We start from the raw sequence: 20,746 nt of genomic DNA, 5'->3' as shown, positions 1-20,746 counted from the left end.
AATTAATGCTGGGTCAAATGGAGGAAAACCTTTCAGTTGCTTGGCGCCCTAATAGCAGTGCCCACATTGGGTCTGGCTGTATGTACACTGATTTAACTGTCCTGTGACCTTATATTTTAACTTCAGTGTATATTTATGTTCTTGCTAAGTTTGATACCTTATCTCTCATTAAACAGCTGCATTTTTAAAAACCATAAGTGGCCAATAGGATAGTCTAGAGAAACAGCATGATTTAGTAGAAGAACGTTGGACTGGAGGTGTGTGTGTAGGGCGGGGGTGCGGGCTTAAGACACCAGGAGGTCCCAGACCTGGCTCTGTGTCATCACAGGTATGACATATCGCCTCTCAGTCCTCTGTTTCTCCATCTATAGGATGTGACTAGTTAATCTTCAAGGTTTAGTCTTTCTAGCTTTAATACTAAAGAATTCCTTCCCCGACATTGAAGGCATTTAGCTCTCATTTGGAGCTGATGTTAGCACAGTAGCTTTCTGGTAGGGTATGTTGTTGTCATACCTCAACCTACTCCTCCTAATAGGGTACTGGACCCAATTCCAATGTGTGGAGGGGGGAATTTCCCCCCACACCACCAAACAATGCTCAGGACACCAGCTTGGTGTCCTACAATTCAACTCAGTTCTGACACTCTCTACCCGGAGAGAGCATCAGATTCCACAGGTGAAGTGCTCAGTCCCACAAGACTTCTCTCCACGTCAGACATCAATTGCAAACCCAAGCTATTACCTGTGCTCTGGCTGACAGGGTGCAAATTGGAGGTTCTAGCAACCTCACCAACTCAGAATGCCAAGCACAAGTCCAAGTTGTTACCTGTACTTCTGTCCAACGCTCTATAAATCAGAAATTCCCATGACCCCCTCCTTGGATTTAATTAATTTGCTAGAGCGGCTCACAGAACCCAGGAAACCCATATGTTCACTAGATTACCAGTTAATCATTAAAGGATATAACTCAGGAACAGCCAGATGGAAGAGGTGCATAAAGGCAAGGTATGGGGAAAGGGCGTGGAGTTTCCATGCCCTCTCCAGGTGTGCCATTCTCGCCAAATCTCTACGTGTTCACCAACCCAGAAGCTCTCCAAACCCTCTCCTTTGGGGTTTTTATGGAGGCTTCATTACATAGGCATGAATGATTAAGTCATTGGCCAATTGGTGATTAAACTTGTTGACCTAAACAAGTAGGCTGCCAGATATTTCTCCATCAAAGATGGGTTTGTTTGGGATCAGCAGAGAATTGCAATTTGGGGTCTGCAACCATGGCAAGCCATGGCAAGGGAAGGAGAACACTTTTACAGAGAGGGAAAGGAACTTGGGAGAGCTATGGTTTAAAAAAAAAAAAAAAAAAAAAAAGAGTCCATGGCTTTTCATTGACTGAGTCCTTGCCAGGAAAGAAGAGAAGTCTTTCTTCTTGTTAAACTTGGTTATCTTTCCGGGTGTGAGAGCTCCCCCTTCTGGTCTCCTGACTATTTAATTGAAGTTTCTGTTTATTCATTTTTTACAAACTCAATCACCAGTTCCTCTCGCCTCACACAGGAGGTCAGGGGGGTGGAACTGATAGTTCCAACCCTCATAATTCTACTGGCAACCAACCCCCATCCTTAGATGTGGTCCACAAGTTACCTCATTAATATGACCAAGACACATGTATAACTCATCATTTAGGAATTCCAAGAATTTTAGGAACTCTGTGCTACAAACTGGGAAGAAATACAGTTGATCCTTAAACAGCGCATGGGTTAGGGGCACCCACCGTCCGTGCAGTCGAAAACCTGAGTATAACTTATAGTTAGCCCTCCACATCTGCAGTTGCGCATCCGCGGATTCAACCTACCGCTAATGGTGTAATACTGTAGTATTTACTGCTGAAAAAAAAAATCCACCTGTAAATAAGCCTGCGCTGTTCAAACCCATGTTGTTCAAGGGTTAACTGTATATTCCTTATTATAAATCATAATATCACACCCCTCTTTTTCCAGCTTATCTTTTAACAAGCTCTTCTGATGTTTGCCTGAAGGTTATGACTGCCCAGCCACTGAAGGAATATTTGACTATGCAGCAGCTGTAGGAGGGGCTACAATCACAGCTGCCCAGTGCCTGATTGATGGAATGTGCAAAGTAGCGATCAACTGGTCCGGAGGGTGGCATCATGCAAAGAAGTAAGAAAATGACCTTTCTGCTTTCTATCTCTTTCCTTGAGTCAGTTTCTTATTTATGTAAACTCTTATGTTTATTGTATTGGCAGTTATTGAGAGACGTGGTGTGTGTTTGTGTGTGTATGACACTTTACTACGCCTTCTGAAGAGATACAAGTAAAATAAAAGATGACATAATATAGTGGAAAGTGTAATATTGAAAGTCAGGACACCTGGGCTTTATGCCTAGTTTTTCTACAAACTTGGCTGACTGACTTGGACAGATTAACCTCTCTCGGTCTCAGTCTCTTCATCAGGAAAATGGGCAGAGCAAAGGATATTAATCTAGATAGCTAGACAATCTCTAAACTCCTTTTAAGCTTTTTGGAAATTCCCCTGTCTTCAAGGAACTTATACTCCAGAAACATTATTAAAACTAGAATAATTAGGGAGCAACATCAATTTTGGTACCAATTGAATATATGTATGAGCTGAAGAGATTTAGCAATAGGGAGCAATTAATCATGGAAGTCTTGGAAGAGGTGAATTTTAGAGCTAGTTCTTGAAAGGAGTGGCAAACAGATTTTTGAATAGATGGAGAATTGATGAGAACAGATTTAAAACAAAAGGCTGAAGAATCAAAAAGGAGGCTTAGGGCTTCCCTGGTGGCGCAGTGGTTAAGAGTCCACCTGCCAATGCAGGGGACACGGGTTCGAGCCCTGGTCCGGGAAGATCCCACATGCCGCGGAGCAACTAAGCCCACGTGCCACAACTACTGAGCCCATGTGCCACAACTACTGAAACCTGCGTGCCTAGAGCCCGTGCTCCGCAACAAGAGAAACCACTGCAATGAGAAGCCCACGCAACGCAACGAAGAGTAGCCCCCGCTCGCCGCAACTAGAGAAAGCCCGCGCACAGCAACAAAGACCCAATGCAGCCAAAAATAAATAAATAAAATAAATAAATTTTTTAAAAAGGAGGCTTATGCTGCCATCTCTAAGCAGCAAAGTGGCAACTGAGAGTTAGGTGTTACCCTAAGGAGAAAGGGCTTGTGAAACAACTATTGGGTGCTACTTAGAGTTACAGGAAAAGTCCTTTTGGAGTTTGATGTTAACATTTCAAACAGCTATACTCTGTCTGACAGGGACTGCTGAGCCTTATTCAGCATTTGGTATCTTGCTTAAGATGGCTGTAGTACATGTTGGAGGAGAAGGATTTTATTTATTTATTTATTTATTTTTATTGAAGTATAGTTAATTTGCAAAGTTGTGTTTCAGCTGTACAGCAAAGTGATTCAGTTATACTTTTCAGATTCTTTTCCATTATAGGTTTTTAGAAGATGCTGAGTATAGTTCCCTGTGCTATATAGTAGGTCCTTGTTGTTTACCTATTCTATATATAGTAGTGTGTATCTGTTAACCCCAAACTCCTAATTTATCCCCCCCTCCAGAGTAGAAGGAGTTTAAAAACTGAATTTATCAATGTGCTATTTGAGTGTAATAAAGCAGCAGTGGTAGGAACTGCCTATACATCATTCACACACCAGTTGTTCATACTATCTGCCATGACCTTGATACTCTAGTGCTCTTGAGTCTAGAGAAAACAGCACTTTATTTTTCAGAATAAAATCTTGAGCACAATTTCAGCATATGCAGATTAAGGTAATAATATGGAATTCTTTTCATCAAATGGATAGATTTCATGACCAAGGAAATACTTGAGTAAGTTTACTACTAGAATCTACAACTGAGGTGATGGAGCATAGAGAAGCTGTGTTTAGTAATGAGTTTTACATGGCCTTAAAAACAAAGAGAAACAGCCTTCCTTTTGTTAGTTTTTGCTCTATTAAAAAAATTCAAAATCAAGACAGTGATCTCTAGGAGGAAAAAATGACCCTGTCTGCTTCAAGCTATAGATAAAAGGGACAAAACCAAGCTTCTCTGAACCAAGGACTTCTATGCCTTCTCATGCTTAGCAAGTTGAAAAGAAAAGTAGTGTGGTTTCATGGGAAATGCCCAGTCCTACAAGTCAGCTCTAGTTTCTGCATGTGGCACTGGAGCAGCTTATGTATTTAAATTCACCACTTAAGGCCTCCTAGGGCCTGGGTCAGTTTGCAGTGGAATACCCAGGTACCTGCCACTTCTTATTACTGTTTTGCTGCCAAAGGAAACACACTCTATCTCCAGCCAATTATGGCTGCCTCTGGGCTGTATGCAGGCGTGGGCATACCCACACGCCATTATCTTAACTGTTTCAGACAGCTTGCAGCTGATCCTACCTGGAAACAGACATGCCTGTGGTAAATATAAATTACCAAGAGTCTCTAGGGATTGCCCCAATTCAGGTCCAAATTCCAAGGGGTTCTTGGCACATCTAGAACCTCTCTGCAGATGGACTACAGGCATTTAGCCCACAAACTTACATCTAGCGGGCATTTATCTTTTATAACCACAATATCTGTTTAAACCCCCACATCCCCAAATACATGTACAGGTTCATACATGCCATTTATTCATTCAACATGCATTGATTAAGCACCTACATAGTGTCAAGCATATTTTTATTATCACTAATAAGCAGAGATACAGAAATTGAAGCATGGTACATTTTTCCCCTACCAATTTTGAAAAAAAAATACTTTATTTCAAAATATCCAGGTGCTGGCAGGATTACAGTGAAATTGGCACAGTCTTTTTGAAAACTTTGGAAATAAATGTTAAGAGTGGGGAAAATGTTTGTACCTGTTGACCCAGTACTATTATTCTCAGCAATATTCTAAGGAAATAAACCAATTCTACCCTCAAGAAGTTTATCTCTTAGAGGTAAGACAGCAAATAATTGCATCTGAAAGCCAAAGAAGAGTGATTTTCAAAGAAAATTCTGCAAAAGAAGAGTAATGAGAGACTAATGCTATTAGATATTAAACATACAAAACTATGATAATGAAAACACTGGTACCACTGGTATAAGATTAGCCAAATGATGTTATAGTACACTCCCCAAAGAGACTGTTGCATATAAGAATTCAATCAGTTATAAAGGATGTGTTGCAAGTGATTGGAAAGGATTGTTCAGTAAATGATGTTGTGACAGCTTGTAGCATTTATACCCTCATCTCCTGTAATAAACTAAAATAAGTGGCAGCTGGATTGAAGAGTTAAATATAAAAAAGCAAATTAGGAAAAAAAAACCTAGAATGAATGAATATTCATCAGGCTTCTAAAGGGGAATAGTTTTCTAAGCTTAGGAAAGAATAGAAGAAAAACAAACAAAGGAAAAGATCAACATATTTGTATAAAATTTTAAAATCAAAATAACTTTTATGGCCATTTCAAAAATAAAATCTAAACACAGACTAGAAAGGCATATTTGACATAAATATGACAAAATATGACAGGTTTGCATTTTCTCAGACATTCATACAGTATGATGTATAAGAAGAAATATGGGCAAAGAACATGAATAGACAATTTACAAAGGAGTTTTAAGCACAACTGGAAAATATGGGACAATGTTCATCACTACTAATCAAAGAAATGCAAATAAGTAGGTAGCTTCTTTTTAAGCTTATCTTTAATAGAACTGAAAAAGAATGGTACTCAGTTTGCTAGTAATAGTGTGGTTTGGGTCAACCCCTTAAGAAAACAGTTTGGTAACCAGCATGTATTAATGCCCTTTTATCTAGTAATTACTTCTGAGAATGTTTCCTAAGAAAATAATTCAAAATATGGAAAAGAAACTATTTACCTGAAGATATTTACCAGTGTTATTTATTTTTAAAAATTAGACATAACATGAATATCTAGCAATAAGGAAAGGGTGAATCCATTCCATGGAATATTATGCTATTATTTTAAATGATGATTATGAAGACTATGGGGCATTTCAGAAAAATACTTCTGGGTTAATAAAAAAGCAGGTTTTAAAATTGTTTGCACACTGCAGTTACAACTTTGTAAAATACATGCATTTTTTAAAAAAATTAGTGGGAATGATAATAGTGGTTATGTTAGGGTGACAGAATTAAAATGATTTTTTTAAATGTGTTTCTCTAGTTTTCAAAATTTCTGTAATGAAATTTTTTCTAACTTTTGCAGCTAAAATTTTACCAAAGTAAAAAGAGGCAAAAAAAAAGTTACAGCAAATATTAACGAAGGGTTAAAATCATTAACTATTCTAACTGATTTTTTAAAACACTAATATTCAGATAAATGAGTAAAAGACATGAACAGACAATTTACAAAAGAGGAAACAAATAGTAAACAAACATGAAAAAATATCTAGTATCGCTAATAATTAAGAGGAAGAAAAATTGAAACATTATATATACATGTATATATTTTACTTCTACCAAATTTGAACCAAAGGAAGAAAGATCTTAACTCATACATCTATTACTCTTGGTAATCTAAGGAAATAAGCCAATCCAAAATATGGAAAAGCTGTGTATATGAAGATGGTAATTTCTCTTTCACGTATAATAGCCAAGAAAAAAGGAGGGAAGGAGACCTAAATATTCAACAACAGTGGGATGGTTACGTAGTATACTGCAACATATCCACTTGATGGGCTATTATATAACTATTAAAAATGGTAGGACAACTGCATAACAAGAAAAAATGCATATCGTATATCATTGGCTTTGCTTTTAAAGGGCAGGTAGCTACAACATCATATATTCACTCTGATTAGAGATATGTAAAAAATATCTGCATATGAAAAGAATTTCTAGAAGGAAATACAACAAAATGGTACCAGTGACTTTGTGACGATGATGATAGTATGATATATACATACATATATATATATATATATATATATACACACACATACACACTATATATATACTATATGTATATGTGGATATATACACACACAGATATATACATGCACCTTTTCTCTGTTTCATATATTTTCCTATATTTTCTCTAATATGATTATTAATTTTATTAATAAAACTTTTTATAATAAAAACTGCTTGGAACAAAGTGGGAATCTGTTACAATAGAGGCATAATATGGTCAGTGTATGCTAGAGTTAGGCACAAGGTAGTGGGGTGTCCAGAAGGAGTGGACTGCACCACTTACTAGTTGTGTATGTGACCTTGGGGTTATTCCAGGAACAGCATGTGCAGAGGCACAGAGGCGTGAAAGCTGAGGGCACTTCCAAGTCTATAATTAAAGCTGAAACCAAGGGCTCCTATAGGCAAGTTGCTGGAGGTGAGGTGGGAGAGGTATGAAGGGTCCTGTTTGCCAAGCTGAACAGCTTGGACTTGATCCTTCAGGTCAGTGGTTCTTGACCTATTTTGGTCATGGACCCCTCTGAAAATCTGATGAAAGCTGTATAACACTGTCCCTAGAAAAATGTACATACACAAATTTTTCCTTATAGTTTCAGAAAGTCTAAGGATCTCCTACAGCCCATGTGTGGATCCCTGGTTAAGAACCTTGGTTTTAAAGAGTAAAGAATCACTGAAGGAATCTTTAGCCAGGAAGAGGTAACATGATCAGATTTGCATTTTAGGAATATGATTCTGGCAATAGTTGGTAGATAAATCGGTGAGTGTTGGGGGCCAGAATGTTGACAGAGAAATCTGTTAGGACCTTTACTGTGATAATAATCTATCCTAAAGGAGGTGAAAGCTGTGGTGATGAGCATAGACGAGGGAATATATTCAAGAGCCATTTAATAGCTAGAATAGGTAGGAATGGTAACCAGTTTGATATAAATGATAAGGAAGGAGTGATCTAGATTTCTTGTGTAGATGACTGAGTAACTGTGTTACCTTTAACCAAGAAGAGTAAGGGATGGGGACTGCTCTGCCTATGGAGCATCTAATTAAAGATGTCTATTAAAGAGTCGGCAATGGGGTCCAGCCTATGACTTCTCAACTTTAATCTGCATACAAAATACCCAGGGATCTTATTAAAATGGAGATTCTGGTTCAGGTCTTGGAACCTGAGAATCTGCATTCCTAACAAACTCCCAGGCAATACTAAAGGCTGCCAATTTGTGGCCCGTACTTAGACTAGCAAGAGGCTGGAGCTCAGGAGAATCATCTTCACTGAAGATACAGATTTGGGAGCCAGTAGCATGATAGGTGGTAATTAAAATTAAGGAAATAGACAAAATAACCTGGGAAGCATGTGTAAAATAATACAGGGGAAAAAACTCAAATAATGAGCCTTGTGGAATGCCAGTGTTTACAAGGCAGGCAAGAGAAGAAAGACCTACAAAGTTGAGTCTTGAGAAGGAGTGGTCAGAGAGATAGGAGGAGAATCAGAAAAGACTTATCGGAGAAACCAAAGGTGAACCTCAAGAAGACTGGTTTGGATAGCAGTGTCTTCTGCTGCTGCAGAGCATGTATTCTCAATGGGGGTGATACTGCCCCCAAGGGAGCAAAAATTGATTCTTGCCGGGTCAGGTGGTAGGGGGGCGGGGGCGGCAAGAAACTTAGATGATACATAGTTTATGGTTTTCCAAAGGGTCACAGTACATAACAGATGTACAGTACATCTGTGATATAAAATTTCGTGGAGAGGTCAATTAGAAAAAGGTGTCTAAAAAGGCTCCTTGGGTGAGGGAATGATAATCAAAAAACGGTTGAGAAACAGCTGTAGAGAAGGAAAGTAAGATTTCTCAGTAAGGAGGTTGTGGTGAAGAAGACTTCAAAGGATGGAGAGGAGTGTGCTGGGGAGACAAGGAGGTGAAGGGCCTTGCAGAAGCAGCACTGTGAAATAGCTTGGCGGATTGGGGGAACTACACACATTGCTGGAGGGTTAAGGTTCAAAGTAGATAATGGCAGCAGATGAGGTAGAAAAGTAGGAAATGGCTCATGAAGGGCTTCATGTATATCGGAATCACTCAGTTGAAAAATGCAGATTTCTAGATCTCTCAGAGATCTTGATCAGGTAGGTTTGGACTGGGGCATCAGAACCTGCACTTTCAAAATCTAGGGATGATTCTGATGCACACACTTTGAGAAAGGTGTCTAAAAAGGCTCCTGTGCCTTTTTAGGCACAGAGGGGGCCCAGCTGGCACAGGATCTGTGCCAGCTGGGCCCCCTCTGCCTGCTTCGCTGCTAGGAGAGGAGAGATTATTGCCCTAGAATGCCATTGGTTTCTGGGACTTCCACCTGGGGGCAGTGAATGATAGAGCCATATAACTCTGCCTTGTGTCTTGGCAAACTCAACAAGAAGAATATAGAACGAGACCTCCAGCTCTTAGTTACCGTCCAGCTAGCAGTTAGGATCAAAGCTACTAGAGCTCTGTTCTCAAGAGCTCCAGTTCTTTATGCACAGAGTGAATGACACTGGATTGCATTCCAGTTCCAGTTCTCCAGAGTGCTCTATGTGCAGTATAACTCATTAACCAAGCAGCCAGAACCCCCTCCTCTACTGACACCATCCCACCTCCAGCCTTTCCAAACCAATAGATCACTGCATGAAAATGGAAACCTGGATTCAGGGTCAGCCACATCGCCTCAGCACCAAGGCAGACTCCTCCTTCAGCCATGGAGCGCATGTCTTTGTCACTTCCTCTTTACACCCATTCCATCCTGGCACCTGCAGAACAGACCCATCACAAGATAAAATAAACAAACCTTTCCCATAATAGCCCAGATCAGACGAGATCTAGGGAAGATAGTCTAATACAGTGGTTCAGTGTTGCACAGGGAATTCTAGCTGCAAAACCTCTCTGTGCCTCAGTATCCTCAGTTGTAAATTAGGGATAATAATAGTACCCACCTTATAGGGTGATGGGGCTTAAATCTGATCATTGCATTAAAGAGCCTAGCAAAGAGCCTGGCACATAGTAAGTGTTTGATGAAAGTCACTTATATCCAGATTGGGTTACACTCGGGGGGTCTTAGGTAGCCTCTCAGTCAAGTCTCTGGTCCAGTGGGGTCCCACTGCCTGTCCAGCTACAGTCAGCCCTGGTACTGTTTGTCACCCACTGCACTTCCACGTCCCCTTTGCCTGTAAGCTCCTGGCTGAGAGTAGACTATTCACGATTGGTTTCAAGACTCAGGCCCTTTGCTTTGTCAGAGTTTCACTGCCAGCCTTCCCTATACCCCTATTCCTCCCAAACATCACATGAATTCACTGTTCGACCTCCACTACTAGGTCCAGCCCATACTCATAAGGCAAATGAGGATACTCCTTACCAAGAGACAGAGGGACCTCCCCTAATTGGCAAGGGTGAGTGTGCTGTAGTGCCGATATCCAGGACTTTTCTTCTTCCTAAGGAGCAGGTGCTCTCTGAGTCTAAAATCAAGGCCTTCTATAAAATAAAAACTGGACAGCAGCTGGCAGCAGGATTCATTAGATTCTCCATCTCTTCCACATTAACCTTGAGACCCTTTCTGAAAATAAAAAGCAGGGAGTTCTTCTTGTCAAGATTATTCTGTCCTCAGTGTAATCACTATTCAAAATCCTTTCTGTTAACCCAGAACCTTCTAACTCAATTCCATAAGGCTCTGGCCTTCACAGAGCTATCTATCCCCTAGGGGCACCTACAACCTCATCTGGATCAAGAAAGGTAATGAGTGGAAGATTCCTGTGCAGTGTCCCCACCTGCTTCCAGCAAATGAGATCACACACCACCTCCTAGAATATTTACCTGGGCAATATTTTGTTAAATTCACTTAATGAGATGTCAGAGAATGTCTGAGCTACGTGGTAGTTGAATGATTACAGTAGCACTATCCCCAGGCCAAGCCCCAAAGTGTGAAAGTGATATTTCTGGGCAGAGTTTACATAGTGCTGGATAAGATATACATTTTTGTAAAATGAAGTCCCTAAAATGATTGAAGACGTCAGCAACCCCTTGATACTGCCCACAATTCATCTACTACCTCTGCATCTTCACTTCCCCAGTATCCTTTCTCTTAAGGAGAAAGGAATTTGGTCCCCAGACACAAAAATGACCTTCCGGTAGCTGAAGGCCTTCTACCCCAGCCCTGGTCTATACCACTGACTAATGCCTTCAACATCCAGGTACGGGGGTGTGGGTGAGGAGGGAGTGATGGGTGGGGAGTATTGTCCTGTCACAGGAGGACCTGGGTACTTTTGATCTCTGGACCTAAGCTGGCCCTAAACAAGGCCAATTACCCCAAGTGGGAATGAGAGCTCTTAGTGATCAAGGCCACCTTCAAGACAGGGAGACACTTCCTTTGAAAGGGACAAGCAGTTTGTGATCATGAGCTCAAATCGTTATAGCCCAGAGGAGCCGGGGCAGACTTGTAAATGCAGCCCATACCAGGCCAAGTAGACCCTTCCCAAAACACTCATCCTGTTGCAGATTTCAGAATATCAAGGGGCAGTGGAAATGGGTTCCAGCCTGAGGATGTCACAACCATTTACCCCAGCCACGGCATGGGGAGCAGGCAGGTGCAAGTGTAGAACATAAAGATCCAGGTCCATCCTGGGGCAGCCCAGAGGTTTATGTTGTTCCAAGGTGCCCCATTCTATTAGGATCGGGGGTTGCCTGTGCCCAAGGGCACCCCTCCAGTGGGCCAACATAGCCTATTCAGACTTGCATATAGTCTCATGGAGTGTGTTTCGTACTGTGGCCTGCAGCCCACCTGCATCTTAATTCTAAAATGATTCCTGAATCAGACCCGCTAGGGGTAAAGCCCAAGAATATTCTTTTTTTTTTAACCAGTGCCTCCCTAAGGTGATTCTGATGCACAACACAGTTTGAGAACTCCTGGACTAAGGGTTCTTCTAGTTGCCCCATATCTGACCTAACTTCTGGTATACCTCTATGATCCTACAATTGAGACAAAGACACACCAAGGTAACCTTCAGGTCCTTGGGATATCATCCCAATGAACTTCAGTGCAGACTTTTCCTCCTCCCACATCTGTAACACCTTCTTACTGGTGAATCCCTCTTTCCCAGCCATTGCTGCCCATGCATCTAAAAGGCCTTCCACTTTCACAAGTTCCATAGCCATCTGCTGTCCGACCACAGCCTCCAGTTCATGTACTAGTTTTGGAGAATGCCATTCAAAGTCCTCCTCCCCCACATTTACCTCTCCACCATACCACTACCAGCAGACAACCTTCCAGGCCATATGGATTGACCAGGTCCTGGTGGAGCAGCAGTACTGCTACACCTCCGATACATAATACGATTGGTTCTCCACCCCCAGCCTCCTCAGAATTCATTTCTAATCCACTATACCCCTCCATCCGGACCTCTTCCCTTCATGGCATTAATTATTTCCAGCCCACTCTCGCCCTGGCTATTTGCTAGAACCACTGACATCCCTGAGTCTGGTCAACATCTTGACTACCCAAGTATGGACTACCCAAGGACACATTCTGTTAGCTTTCACCATACAACATGGCAGAGGGGTTAAGAGCAGGGACTCAAGTCACACTGCCTGGGTTTGAATCCCAGCACTGCCGCTTCCTATGTGATCTTGAACAACCTGCTTAAACTCTGTTCCTTGATTTCCTCACGTATAAAATGGAGATAATAATAGTACCTACCTCACAAAGCAGTTGTATTACACGAACTAATGTATGTAAAGTACATAGACTAATACTTGGCCCATACTAAGCACCAGAAAGTGTTTGCCATATATGAATTACACTAACTGGATCATTCAGGTGTGATTTCCTTTTGGCACAGCCCCATCTGCCATGGCAGAAATTGAAGGACTCTTACCTGGAAACCTTTGAAGTGAAATTCAGTCACCTGCCCACACACCTCCTACATCAGCAGCCCCTAGAACTTCATGCCCTTCTCACTCCATGATCACTCATCCAGTCTTGCTACTCCCCGATGCACTTGTCTACCTTGTACCCTGCAATTAGCCCCAGCAATCTAAGGCTGAGAGACCAGTTTCATCATGAAAGAGGTGTTAGCTTTCCAGTGGCATCATGGTTGGCCCACTGTCTGATTCACTGGAAGGTTGTTGATCGGGAAGTATTTGAGGGGGGGCACCCAAGGCAACCTTGATCTCATAATCTTATTATAGGTATGCTTTCCCAGCTCAACCTCAGCATTCTCTCTCTTTTTTTTTTTTAAATTTATTTACTTTTGGCTGCGTTGGGTCTTCGTTGCTGCACGCGGGCTACCTCTAGTTGCGGCGAGGGGGGCTACTCTTCGTTGTGGTGCACGGACTTCTCATTGCAGTGGCTTCTCTTGTTGCGGAGCATGGGCTCTAGGCGCGCGGGCTTCAGTAGTTGTGGCACACGGGCTTAGTTGCTCTGCGGCATGTGGGATCTTCCTGGACCAGGGCTCAAACCCGTGTCCCCTGCATTGGCAGGCGGATTCTCAACCACTGCACCACCAGGGAAGCCCTAGCATTCTCTCTTAAATGTAATTCTGGCATTCGCTTTCAGGTCCAGGTACCAGGGAAGGGAGTAAATGACCCTCTTACTTATGCCCTGCCCCTTGCCTCCACCTCCTGACCCCAGATCCACTGGACCCGTCTACCCAGTCTCACTAGTAAAGGAGAAGATCAAATTGCTATGCTCAAAAACCAGGGAAGAGATCTTGAAAGTATGAACAAAGGTGGTGACAGTGGATGTGAAAAGGAAGAAGAGCACTTGAGAGTGATTTTAGAAGCATAACTGACAGAACTTGGTGATCAGTTAGCTCTTGGGGGTAAGGCGAAGGGAGACATCAAAAATACCCAGTTTCTTGCCAAAGTAGGAGGCAGTATTGTTAGTAAAATTGAAGTGGCACACCGAAAGACATACAGAGATGTCAAGGGATTTGTGACATAGAGAAATCTGAGGGGGTAAATGGATAGCTAGGTAGGAGATGGTAGAGAGTAGATTGATTGGTGGGTGTCTGGTTGACATCCCAAACTTAATATATGTCCAAAAGCTAACTCCTAGTCCCCCCTCATATGGCAGCCCTACTCTTCCAGTTGTTGAAACCAAACATGTTGGAATCATCCTTGACTTCTTTCTTTCACACCCCACGTTCAGTCTGTAAAAAATCCCAACTCCATCTTTAAAATATATCCAGAATCTGACCACTTCTCACTGCCTGCAGCACTACAACCCTAGTCCAAGCTGCCATCATCTCTCTCTCGGATTATTGCAACCACCTCCCAACTAGTGTTCCTGCTTCTGGCCTTGCCCCTGTTTGGTCTATTCTCCACACAGCGGACATAGTGATCCTATTAAAACAGAAGTCAGATCCTATTACTCCTCTGTTCAAAACACTGCCTTGGCTCCCTGTTTCACTCAGAGTAAAAGCCAAAGTGCCTACCACGGCCTACAAAGCCCTGTGCAGTCCCCCTGTTTCTCCTTCCCCCCTGTAGAACTACTGTTCTCTTCTTTTCCTCGCTATTATCTGGCCACTGGACTCCTCTTTTCCCTTGAACATACCAGGCATGTTCCCACCTCCAGGCCTTTGCCCTTCCTGTTCTCACTGCCTGAAATATCCTTCTCCCAGTTAATGCCCCTTCACCTCCTTCAAGTCTTTGCTCAAATATCACTTTCTCAGTAAGGCCTTCCCTGACCACGTTTTTAAATTTGCACTGCAAAAAAAGCCTCCCATTGCCCTTTCCCTGTTCTATTGTTCTCCATACTATTGATTGTCTAAAAAATTATTTAATTTACTTATTCATTATTTATTTCATGCCTTACACCCCCTCCCACTAGAATATAAACTTCTTAGGGGGTAGGGATTTTTATTTGTTTTGTTCATTACTGTAGCTTCACTGCCTAGAACTCTACCTGGCACATAGAAAACTCAAAAAAAATTTTGTTGGGTGAATGATCGAGTATGAAAGTTGGAATGGATGGGCAGAGAGAGATGAGTGGGAAACATTGATTCCCAACCCTTTGGGGGAGTGTCTCTCGTGGTACTACCAGTTGACTTATGGAATGTCAAAATGTTTGGAAAATAAAGAATAAAGTTATTTAAATTGGAAAGATGAGTTAGTGCCTTCTCAAGGTAGGCCTTCAATAGATATTTGTTGAATGAATCAATGGTAATATCGTAACAGGTATTATGAAATTAGAGAGAGAGAGAGGGAGAGAGAGAGGGAGGGGGAGAGAGAGAGAGAAGGAGAGAGAGGATATTCCACACAGCAGTCAGAGGTTTGAGTGTTCACGAAGTCCAATGAGCAGTCAGCACGTCAGATTTCCAGCATATTGAACATGACCGACCAAACTGCGGGTTATATAAGCTTTGCATTTTAACCAAGAGACCAATAGAGGGCGTGCGAGGTTAAATCAAGAATGTTCTCTGCTTGATGAGATTCTATTAACGTCATCCACATTTCTATTTATTGATCTGATGTTCATCTAAACTGTTTCATCAGTTCAGAGTGTTCTCTTGAGCTAATTTCTTTCATGAGCCCAGTATCTGGCTCATAATACTTCTTTAATAAATATATATACTTTGAATGAAAGAATGAATATATAGAATCAAGAGATTTTCACCTTGAAATTTGTGTTTTACTAATTTACCGTGGTCAGTATTTCCATTAAGAAACTATCCTTCAGCGTTCATAACCTGACTGACGAATAGAGCTCCCATGGTCCTTGGTGCTTACAGAATCCTGAGGCAAGAGGAGGGCAAGAGTCTGACTTGCAGTTTGAGTGCTTTATCTGTGTAAGCGATAGTGTTAGACAACATCAACATCGTGGTGCCTGAGGTAGGAGTTGCTTAAGGCCCAGGCTGCCTCTGCTCCCATACCAGCTCCTCTCTCCATCAGGAGGGGCTGGCAGCTGATGGAGGATGCAAGTCACCAGGGATGGCTTGTCCCCCACCCCACCCCCCAATTGTTAGTTTGACTTCTGCAAATGGAGATTTCACTGCTTTTGAAACATGCTGCCTACAATGTGTTTTCAAGCTGTAGGGTTGTTTGGGATGAAGAAAGTTAAATAGGCTTTGCTTATTATCTTAATTATCAACTGTTCCCACTGAAATTCTCTGAAGGGATTTTGGGTGCCTGGATTTGCGGCTTTCTGAGCTGGATTACTATGGGGGTATGGAGTCCTTGTCCTGTTGTCATCTGATGGCTGAAGTCTCTGAGTGCCCTTGATCCAGGCCCATGAGCTAGGCCCTCAAGTATTAGATCTTTTTCACTAGTGGAATCATTTCAAATAGCCTGAGAAATAGAACCCACTTTTAATAAACTTTATTAAGAATAGTTTTTCATTTACAGAAAAATTGAGCAGATAGTACAGAGTCCCCATGTATCCCATACCCAGTTTCTCCTATTATTAACAGCTTACATGAATATAATACATTTGTTAAAATTAATGAACCAATATTGATATAGTTCATAGTTTATTCAGACTTCACCTAATACTGTTTTTCTGTCCCAGGATCCCATCCATGTGTAATGATACTACGTTACATTTAGTTGTCATGTCTCCTTAAGCTCCTCTGGGCTGTGACATTTTCTCAGGCTTTCCTTGTTTTTGATGACCTGGACGGTTTTGAGAAGTGCTAGTCATAATATTCAGTAGTATGTATTTTTCAGTCTATTTTAGGTATTTTAATGTGTTTTTCAGTCTATTTAATGGAATCATTTCAAATAGTCTGAGACATACAACCTTTCTTTATTGTTCTTCCCAGTACCTGTTTTTATAATAAATCTGAACAGTTCCTGAAGCTGGTCCTTGCTAGAGCAGGGCAAGTATCTACAGCATTGGTGAATTTTTCTACAACAGTGTGCACTTTGAGTAAGCCTTGCAATTTATTGTCCATAGTCACCAAACCCATGCTGGTATCATCTTTTCTCAGAAAACTTAAATGAAAACTGAAGGTGCAAATTCAAAATGTGTATCTATAGAATTAATTGGTCTGACTTTCTGTTTTTTTCTAATGTCTGAATTGTAGTGAGAGTCTTTGTTTCCTCAGTTTTGCTGTTTAAATATAAGAACCAAGAATTCTGTGAAAGAAGAGAAGAAGGAATGAGAGTTGGATAGAGCCACATGTGACTCTACAGTTTTACCTTCATTTAATTTTCTACCCCAACCTGTCTTTAATATGAACTGTATTATCACTAAGATAAAACTCAACTTTCTTTTTCTTTTTTCAACGCATTTTCAAATATTTAATCCAACTACCCACACACATTCTTTTTTTTTTTGACATCTTTACTGTAGTATAATTGCTTTACAATGGTGTGTTAGTTTCTGTATAACAAAGTGAATCAGCTATACATATACATATATCCCCATATCTCCTCCCTCTTGCATCTCCCTCCTACCCTCCCTATCCCCCGCTCTAGGTGGTCACAATGCACCGAGCTGATCTCCCTGTGCTATGCAGCTGCTTCCCACTAGCTATCTATTTTACATTTGGTAGTGTATATATGTCCATGCCACTCTCTCACTTTGTCCCAGCTTACCCTTCCTCCTCCCCATGTCCTCAAGTCCATTCTCTACGTCTGCGTCTTTATTCCTGTCCTGCCCCTAGGTTCTTCAGGACCAATTTTTTTTTAGATTTCATATATATGTGTTAGCATACGGTATTTATTTTTCTCTTTCTGACTTACTTCACTCTGTATGACAGACTCTAGGTCAATCCACCTCACTACAAATAACTCCATTTCGTTTCTTTTTATGGCTGAGTAATATTCCATTGTGTATATGTGCCACATCTTCTTTATCCATTCATCTGTCAATGGACACTTAGGTTGCTTCCATGTCCTGGCTGTTGTAAATAGAGCTGCAATGAACATTGTGGTACATGACACTTTTCGAATTATGGTTTTCTCAGGGTATATGCCCAATAGTGGGATTGCTGGGTCATAGGGTAGTTCTATTTTTAGTTTTTTAAGGAACCTCCATACTGTTCTCCATAGTGGCTGTATCAGTTTACATTCCCACCAACAGTGCAAGAGGGTTCCCTTTTCTCCACACCCTCTCCAGCATTTATTCTTTGTAGATTTTTTGATGATAGCCATTCTGACTGGTGTGAGGTGATACCTCATTGTAGTTTTGATTTGCATTTCTGTAATGATTAGTGATGTTGATTATCCTTTCATGTGTTTGTTGGCACTCTGTATATCTTCTTTGGAGAAATGTCTGTTTAGGTCTTCTGCCCATTTTTGGATTGGGTTGTTTGGTTTTTTCATATTGAGCTGCATGAGCTGCTTGTAAATTTTGGCGATTAATCCTTTGTCAGTTGCTTCATTTGCAAATATTTTCTCCCATTCTGAGGGTTGTCTTTTTGTCTTGTTTACGGTTTCCTTTGCTGTGCAAAAGCTTTTAAGTTTCATTAGGTCCCATTTGTTTGTTTTTATTTCCATTTCTCTAGGAGGTGGGTCAAAAAGGATCTTGCTGTGATCTATGTCACAGAGTGTTCTGCCTATGTTTTCCTCTAAGAGTTTTATACTTTCTGGCCTTACATTTAGGTCTTTAATCCATTTTGAGTTTATTTTTGTGTATGGTGTTAGGGAGTGTTCTAATTTCATTATTTTACATGTAGCTCTCCAGTTTTCCCAGCACCACTTATTGAAGAGGCTGTCTTTTCTCCATTGTATATTCTGGCCTCCTTTATCAAAAATAAGGTGACCATATGTGCGACCCACACACATTCTTATACAATCAATACCACTAAATTTAGTTGGAATGCTAGTAAGCTACATTCACTTCCTAGCTGGTCTTTGCTAGAATTCAGTGGATTTTTCTTTTGAGAAACTTTTTTTTCCCCATGCCTTTTATATCTTGTCTTTGGAATTTAGTAAAAAATGGCTCTTTAAACTCTTCTGGAGACTGGGGGCAAATCAGGGTAAGGTATAAACAGAGAGGGGTTGAAATCACTAATCTTGCCTGATGTACTTTAATGTAACAGTAATTATAGATCATACAAGGTGGATTGAGTCAAGGGGTAATTATGGACTTTATTCCAGACAACTAACAAAACTTCTTTAAGAGATTATTATAGTTTCCATTAGGAGGTATCTTGAAGGTTGTTAAGCTCTTATTAATGCCTTGACCAGGAATTCCTACCTGTGAATTTCCTATAGGAGAAATAGATACCTGTAAAGAAGGTGCCCCAATTAACTTTAGAGACTTGCCCTTCAAGGCTTGTTTCATATAAATAATATCAATGTCTAGTAAAAATTTCTCAGAAATGCATGCTAATTTTAGGAAATGTGGTGTAAATAGTTGGAATTCAAGCCTTTTACTTGAAATAAAGTGAATTATTGGGGGGAATAATACAAATTGTGAAACTTTGAAAATTGTTCAGGTAAATAGGGGGTTTTCCACCATATTAAATGGCAACTTTGGAATAGGCTTCATGTTGAATTCAAGTCCTGGAGACTGAACTATTAATTTATGTGTGTTAGTACTCAAGTGCATTTCTGTTTCTGATGAAGGTTGGTTTTCTCACAGGCAATATCAGTGGCTAGTTAGCTCAGGCATTTAGAACATAGTGCTAATAGGACCAAGACCATGATTTTCGTCCTTGTACAAACCAGTTAGTTTCCGCTGATTCCAGTGCTATTGGCCGCACCATTTACCTTGGCTGACCATCTCTTCAAAAGCATATCCTCAGTCTCAAGGGAGGCCAAGCTGGGAGATGCAGACTGAGAAGTGTAAATCTTTACCACCTTTGAAAGAACAGCCCAAAGCTCCGTTTCTCTCGATGCAGGGTCAATTGCGTCATTTGCACGGGTTTGCCTCACTGTGTTGTTATGAGTACTCTAAAATGCAGAACTATGTCCATTGCCTTCTCTGTTTTATATTCTATTAGCTCAGGAAAGATTTTCATTCCATTGAGCACCAGACTGTGGGGTATATTTTTGGAAGCAAGTGTAGGTGTACCAGAGCCAAAAAAGGTTGGGAACAACTGTAGACAAACTGATCTCACTGTTCTTAGAGCTGCCAACTCCAGGCGCAGAGCCCTTAAAGTGGACTATAAATGTAAAGTGGGTGGTTAAAAGAAAATCCGTCATGTGGGACTAATTTCTGGTTTCCCACAATCAGGTGCATGTATTTTGTGTGCGTTTTTTATGTGGAAAGAAGCAGGTGTGCATAAAGCTGATTTATTTAGCTCTGTCAAATTAAAATTGGGGTCTTAATGAGAGAAAAATTGTGAGTTAGATAATTAGGATAGTAAGTACTTTGGATTTTTTATAAATGCCTTTATTTAAACTTATCATGATAACATTTCTGTCAAGGAGGTGAGTATGGTAGGAACTTTTTGATAAGTCAAAAAACTGAAGCAGAGAGACACAAGGTCCTACCTCAGTTTCTATCATTGGAACATGTAAATCTCTAAAAGGACTTGCTGGACGTAACTATGAAATCAAATTACAGAAGATTTCTGGTTTTTCAGTCTCCCTCTTTGACAGAGGAAACAATGGTATTATAAATAAACACAGAAACTCTTGATCTGTAAAAGTCATTGAGTCAGTTCTCACAAGAGACGGCGACATGAACTGGCCACAGGAGTAGTAAACAGGGTGTTAGAAAAGGGAGCCCACAGAAGACCTGACGAGGCTTGGACATTAGGCATGGAAATACCCTATTATATGTTAACCAGGGCTTCCCTGGTGGCACAGTGGTTAAGAATCTGCCTGCCAATGCAGGGGACATGGGTTTGAGCCCTGGTCCGGGAAGATCCCACGTGCCACAGAGCAACTAAGCCCGTGCAC

The 20,746-nt window shown here is 41.0% G+C and overlaps 1 protein-coding gene across 2 annotated transcripts in view; it reads left to right on the top strand.

Moving 5' to 3' along the window:
• The window catches only part of HDAC8 (histone deacetylase 8), a 236,021-nt gene that overhangs the window by 4,022 nt on the left and 211,253 nt on the right, over nucleotides 1–20,746 (top strand). For both annotated transcript variants that reach the window (XM_061178033.1, XM_061178034.1), the window contains exon 4: nucleotides 2,029–2,170. In XM_061178033.1, coding sequence (XP_061034016.1) covers nucleotides 2,029–2,170 — 142 coding nt within the window. The remainder of the gene's footprint in view (nucleotides 1–2,028; nucleotides 2,171–20,746) is intronic.

This window comes from Eubalaena glacialis, chromosome X, assembly GCF_028564815.1.
Source record: "Eubalaena glacialis isolate mEubGla1 chromosome X, mEubGla1.1.hap2.+ XY, whole genome shotgun sequence".
Classification (NCBI taxonomy): Eukaryota; Metazoa; Chordata; class Mammalia; order Artiodactyla; family Balaenidae; genus Eubalaena; species Eubalaena glacialis.
This window is presented reverse-complemented; position numbering and strand designations above follow the sequence as displayed.